Source organism: Phalaenopsis equestris, unplaced genomic scaffold (assembly GCF_001263595.1).
Source record: "Phalaenopsis equestris unplaced genomic scaffold, ASM126359v1 Scaffold000294, whole genome shotgun sequence".
In the NCBI taxonomy this organism is placed as follows: Eukaryota; Viridiplantae; Streptophyta; class Magnoliopsida; order Asparagales; family Orchidaceae; genus Phalaenopsis; species Phalaenopsis equestris.
The window spans coordinates 73,540-80,183 of NW_018164736.1; the positions used below are offsets into that span (position 1 = coordinate 73,540).

The 6,644-nt window shown below is 32.1% G+C and overlaps 1 protein-coding gene across 1 annotated transcript in view; it reads right to left on the reverse strand.

Moving 5' to 3' along the window:
- Nucleotides 1–3,757: 3,757 nt before the first annotated feature.
- The window catches only part of LOC110025205 (phospholipase D Z-like), a 4,815-nt gene continuing 1,928 nt past the window's right edge, over nucleotides 3,758–6,644 (reverse strand). The window contains exons 4-7 of the mRNA XM_020725528.1: nucleotides 6,048–6,241; nucleotides 5,282–5,447; nucleotides 4,919–5,083; nucleotides 3,758–4,409 (exon numbers count right to left, since the gene is read on the reverse strand). Coding sequence (XP_020581187.1) covers nucleotides 3,966–4,409; nucleotides 4,919–5,083; nucleotides 5,282–5,447; nucleotides 6,048–6,241 — 969 coding nt within the window. The 3' untranslated portion in view covers nucleotides 3,758–3,965. The remainder of the gene's footprint in view (nucleotides 4,410–4,918; nucleotides 5,084–5,281; nucleotides 5,448–6,047; nucleotides 6,242–6,644) is intronic.

A 6,644-nucleotide genomic window follows, 5' to 3' on the forward strand; every position in this document is an offset into this window, starting at 1 on the left:
GACGTTTAATGTGACCAAACCATCTAAAACGACTCTCTCTAATTTTGTTCGTCACGGGAGCCAAGTTACTTATAAAAATTCAGCAACAACAAAGCCTTCATCCCACTACGTGGGGTCGGCTACATGAATTCTTTTTTCTTCGTTGTGTCATATTAAGTGTCATATTTTTATTTGGTTCTAAAAAATTAAGATCATTTTTCATACAATAAGCTCAAGTAGACACCTTTGCCTTTTTTAACATAAGTCGAATATAAAACATCTGCTCTCCTAATTGGATCATCAGATGACCGACGTTTAATGTGACCAAACCATCTAAAACGACTCTCTCTAATTTTGTTCGTCGCTGGAGCTACACCAACCCTATCATGGATATATTCATTCCGCATTTTGTCTCTAAGTTTAAAGCCACTCATCCACCTAATCATTCTCATCTCTGCAACACTTAACTTAGTATTATGCTTCTTATTTAAAGGCCAACATTCAACGCCATAGAGCATTGCAGGTCTCACCACCATCTTATAAAATTTTCCTTTCAGTCTAAGCGGTACTTTTCTATCACACAAAAGGCCCGAAGCATTCCTCCACTTCAACCAACCAACTTGAATTCTACTATTAACATCCCTATCTATATCACCAACGCTTTGAACAACAAATATCTAAATCGTTCACACCTTTTAGTAATTTGATCACCCAAAGTTACACAGTTGTCACTAGAGCTACTACTACTAAAATTACATTCCATGTATTCAGTAAGAGTTCTACTCAAATGAAATCCTTTAGACTCCAATGTAGACCTCCATAATTTAAGTTTTTCCGCTCGTCTTTTTTCGTCTTATCCACGAGAAGGATATCATCGGCAAAGAAAATACACCAAGGTACATCCTCCTGAGTGTCTAGTAAGACCATCCATAACTAAAGCAAAAAGATATGAGCTTAAAGCTAATCCCTGATCTAATCCAACAGAACTAGGAAAACATTTTGGTCAATCTGTCTTCACGCTTTTTCAGTTCAAACACAAGTAACCACTCTAGTATACATATCTTTAAGGGCTTGAATATAAGTCATATCAACACCTTTCTTCTCTAGAACTTTCCAAAGGATATCTTTTGGAACTTTATCGTAAGTTTGTTCTAAATCAATGCAAAATTAAATGTAGATCCTCCTTAACTTCTTCATCAAACCCTCAATAAATGTATAACTTCCATGGTAGACCTGCCCGACATAAATCTGACATAAATCCTAAATCCAAATTGATTAGGAGAAATCTTTGCAATACGTCTTAACCTATGTTCAATTACCCTCTCCAATAATTTTAAAGTATGACACATCAACCTGACTACTGTATAATTTGCACACTCTCGTGTATCCCCTTTATTCTTAAAAATGGTGACCAAAATGCTTTTCCTCAACTTTTCAGGCATCTTTTTAGTTTTTAAAATAATATTAAAGAGTTTAGTAAGCTAGGAAACTCCCAAATCTCCTAAATATTTCCACACTTCAATTTGGATGTCATCAAGTCCTACAGACTTTCTACCCTTGTTTTTCCTTAAAGCCTCATCAACTTCTTTTTTACTAATGCGACGGTAAAAATGAAACGTTTTATTATTATTAATGATATTAAGATCACTAAGGCCGATCGTATTTTCAGAAACTTCATTAAAAAGTTTATCAAAATAACTCACCCACTTATGTTGAATAACTTTTTCTAAGAAAAACATTTTTTGATTTTCATCTTTAATAGACTTAGTTAAATATTTACTTTTTTTTCTCTTTGGTTGACGAGTTTATATATATATTTTTCACTATTTTTAGTATTTAAGATATTATAAAGATCACTAAAAGTAGAAGTCACCGATTGTTCTTTGACTCATTGTGATGACCCACCACATATTTTTCTTAGTTCTCTAAGCTTTTATATTTAAACCAATTTTTATAACATAACTTCTTATTTTTTATCTTTTCTTGCACATTATCATTTCACCATCAACTATTTTTATTTATAAAAATATTTTATTGTGATTCTCCAAGTACATTATCTTTTGCTACTTGTTTAATAGTGTTTGTTATTTTATCCCACAAAGCATTTGCTTCTTCATGAACATCCCAAATTTTGAAATCTTAAATTTTACTAAAAAAAATAATTTTATTTGTCTTTTAGGTTTTCCTATTTAATTCTACGACGATGAGTCATAGTATTCTTTATTCATTTTACAACTCTTCATCTTAAAATCTAGAACTAATAATCGATGTTGAGTACTTAAATCCTCACATGGAATGACCTTATAATCTTTACAATCTAGACGATCTCTTCTTCTCATAAGAAAATAATTAATTTGTGTTTTATAATTTGTGTTTTAATTTGTGTTTTATAAGATCCATTCTTATAAGTAATAATATGTTCATTTCTTTTCTTGAATAAAATATTAGTAATAACAAAATCATACGCTAAAACAAAATAAAAAATTACTCTATCTTCTTCATTAGTCACTCCAAAACTATAGCCACCATGAATATTTCTGAAATCTTCTACCACTCCACCGACATGTCCATTTCAATCTCCCCCAACAAAAATTCTTTCTTCAAGAGGTATCATTTGTATCAAGTTTTCTAAGTCATTCCAGAATTTATCTTTAGACCCTATATTTAAACGTGCTTGAGGATCTTAAGCACTTCTAATATTAAAAATCTTAGTATCAATAATAATCTTAAGGGTTATAATTCTATTAGGGTTATAATTCATTTTTACAACATTATCTTTCAAACTCTTATCTATAATTACATCTGCATCATTTCTAGTGTGACTCTTACCAGAATACCAAAGTTTAAAACCCAAATTATCATTTTCCTTAGCTTTTTCTCCAGCCCATTTAGTTTCTTGAATACATAAGATATTAATCTTTCTATGAATCATAATATCAACTAATTTCATTAATTTACCATTGAGAGTACTTATATTCCAAGAACCATTCCTAATATTAGTTTCATTAGTTTGATGGACTAACTTCTTTACCCCTTTTGTTCGTAATGTGGAAACTCTTGCTCATTTGATACTACACCCAGACGTTGGTATAACGGCCCTTGTACATTTTTCACTATATTCAGGTCATATAGAGGACGCCCTAGCACTAACACAATGATCAAAAAGATTAATGTCATGATTTTTTCGACAAGTTTTATACCGATTGTCAACTAGCTAACGCAACCCCCTACTTTTCACATCCGGGCTTGGAACCAACAATGACAATGTTAAGTTCCTTTCAAAAAAAAAAAAAATTAATCATTATAGATAAAGTTTTAAATATTTCAATAGTCTAAGTATATATTTAATATTAATATATTTTTAAGACATCGGCTCACAAAATAACAAATTGAGTCGAGGGCCTAGATTGAGCTTGACTTGTTAGCTCATCGAGCTCAACTTGAGAGCCACTTATTGAGCCAAACTTGACTCAGTTCATGAGTTAGCTTGGGTTTGTTACACCTCGACTCAAATTTATCTTAAAAATTAAATAGCCAAATATTTCTATTAAGATTTAATACTTGTTACTCCAAATTAATTGTTCCTTAAGAACCCTCATTTCCTTCCTCACATTTTCATAAGCACCTGTGATATCATCCAAATAAAACTTTTCAAGAAATTAAATTTCTAAACATAACTCTTCAACTGTAAATAAACCTTTATTTGGAAAAATATTTATTTTGTTCCTCCAACAATTTCACACAATCTTGTATGAAAGATAGAAAACAACATTAATACATACATTTCTTTAGGTGAAAGTGTCAAAATAGTCTCTTGACATTTAACTTGAAGTTTATAAAAATGTCAAATTAATTCCTAGACTTTAAATTTGGGCTGACATAATCTTTATATTAAGAAAGAATGAGGATTAAATGGATGCTTTTATAAACTCTGAGACTAAAATGACCCATTGCACACATTCTTCAGTTTTTAGCTGCTGAGCAAGCTAAGCCGCAGCTATTGGTTCAACTGGAACAGCATAAGGAGAATTCCAATCTGCATCAAATATTTCCTGTAATTGTGAAACAATACCTGGATTATATGTACCAAAGCTCACACCTGCTGTAGTATAAAAATAATCCCACACGAGATTGCTCGTTCCCACGTGCGCTCTCACGTCGCTTACGACGTATTTTCCATGATTAACACGAGAGTAAGCAGGGTAGATGTTTCCTGTAGCCGTTCCATTGATTAAGGCAGGTCCAGTTTTGTCATAAAAAGGAACCTTGTAATACTTGACTGCAATTTTTCCTCTACATTTGTTATATTTTGATGATCTGCACAAAATGTTTGAGTATAGAAGAGATTTGAGGTATTGTTCTGTGCCTTCAAGATTGTGTGTCCAGTATGCTACTAATAGATTGACTCTTGCATTCTTGCTGAAAATTACCTGTTTCATGGGGCTTTATTCAGGAAATTTTTCCATAAATAATAATCCAATATGATTGAAATTTGAATATTCCTCCAATATGATGATTAATTTTAGGGCCATTTACATATATACCGCAAAACTCTTATATATTTAAATATCTAACACCTAAGCATTCATATTTTCATTTGAATCACATCAAAGGTAACACAATCTTTTACTTTTAAATGCACCTTTTCATTCATAGATATTTAAAATAAATGTGTTTAGAAATATAAATATGATAGTGTCGGTGTTAGATATGTAAATACATAAGAATTGAGCGGCATGTATCTAAATTTTCCTTATTTTAGGGAAATTTACATAATTTTTATGTACTCACACCTAGACTTTCATATTTATATGTATTTGATATCAAAGATTTAAGTGCTATGAGTGTAAATATGAAAGTTAACGGTGTGCTATATGTAAATACACAAGAATTGTGTGCAATGTATGTAAATGCCCCCTCCTAAAGAAACTTCTCATACCTCTGACACTGCAGATGAAAGAGAGGACCAATATATTGTCTGTTTTGTGTACTGGGATTGTCCCAACCAATCCATTGTATTAATTCTAACAGTGCCCCCAAATGTTGCAGATTTGATTGTCTCCACCCATGCCTGCTCATCTGCTTGCAACTTGTTAAATAATAGCTGCACACATAAACAAGAAATACCACTACTTTAACTAAAATATGTAAATATGTACTAATGCAGCATATTCCATGATCATATATAAACTAAAATGTTGGTTGATTTATAATCAAAACAAACAAATTAATTTAGAGCATGCAATGTTCATAAGCTGAAAATTCATTTATTCAGCAAAAAAATAATACCAAATTGTTATACCTCTGGGGGGGCAAATGAAAGATAACTTGTCTGGTTGCTTGAATATTGCAGTGTTGTTGTCGTGCAATATCCCGGGGTCACAAGTGAAATATTGAATTTATCAGGATCAGATAAAAATGGATATCCATCCACTAGTGGGGTATCAACATAATGTGGTAAGGGTGAGCTGCATGCAAATATAACCCCATAATTGACATCACAAGCAATTACATATCAAAACCTAAAATTTATTCTTTTATATTTATGCCGCTCAAAGTTTTCAATTGACATCACAAGCAATTACATATCAAAACCTAAACTTTATTCTTTTATATTTATGCTATCACATCAAAAACATCACTATTTTGATTGTTAAAAAGTGAAATATACATTTTCATGCATATGTAAGGCGGCGTGTATAAGCGTTGGATAGGAAAACACATGAATTAAGTGGTTTGCATGTAAATCTTCCTAGAGTTTATCATATAGCAAGCCCACAGAATCATGCATGGCTATTACATAATAGGGGCATTTACATACATACCGCCCAATTTTAATGTATTTGCATATGTAACACATAAACTTTACTTTTATATTTATACCACCCATATCCCATAAAAAATACCGTTATTTCAACTTTTAAAATGTGAAATATACCTTTTTTTTTATATATAGACAATGTGGCATATATTTAAAAATTGAAGATTTAACTGTTAGATATATGACTACAAACGAATTAACTGGTATATCTGTAAATCTTCATAAAGAAAAATAAAAGTTAGTCTACCTGCATCTCTCTCTATAAGGAATGAAATGAGACCAGCAAGGAACTTTTCTAGAAGCCTGCCATATGTTATCCCAAACAGTTCTGGTGTATGCTGTGGCGTTAAGCGACGATAATGTCCACAAATTTTCAAAATAGTGCTCCAATCTTTTGGCAATGCTGGGACAGCCTACAATGTAGACACCAACCTCTTTAACCTGAAACCAAAATTGTAAAGAAAAAATTTACAGAGATGCAACATATTTCTTATGCATTTACATATGTAACACCAAATGTTTGATATTTATATTTATAAAACTTGGTATCGAAGAAGGATTTGTGTAAACACTAGAGCAACCGGCACAAATTTAAAAGAAAATGAACGGCCAAAAATAAAAAACCTCCCCCAACGGTAAATAGTCGGCCGACAAGTTACCGCCAAGCAGATGAAACCGTTTATCTGAATGCACGATAGGTCAAAGCTCTACAGATGGTGCCTCGCCCGATAGCGACAATATTTGCCAAGGGCGAGACGCAATCCATCAAAGCAGCAAGTCTCGTTGGATACCTCACACAAACAGCAGCGACAAGATCCGTCTAAGACCTTGCTAATAGGGGTAT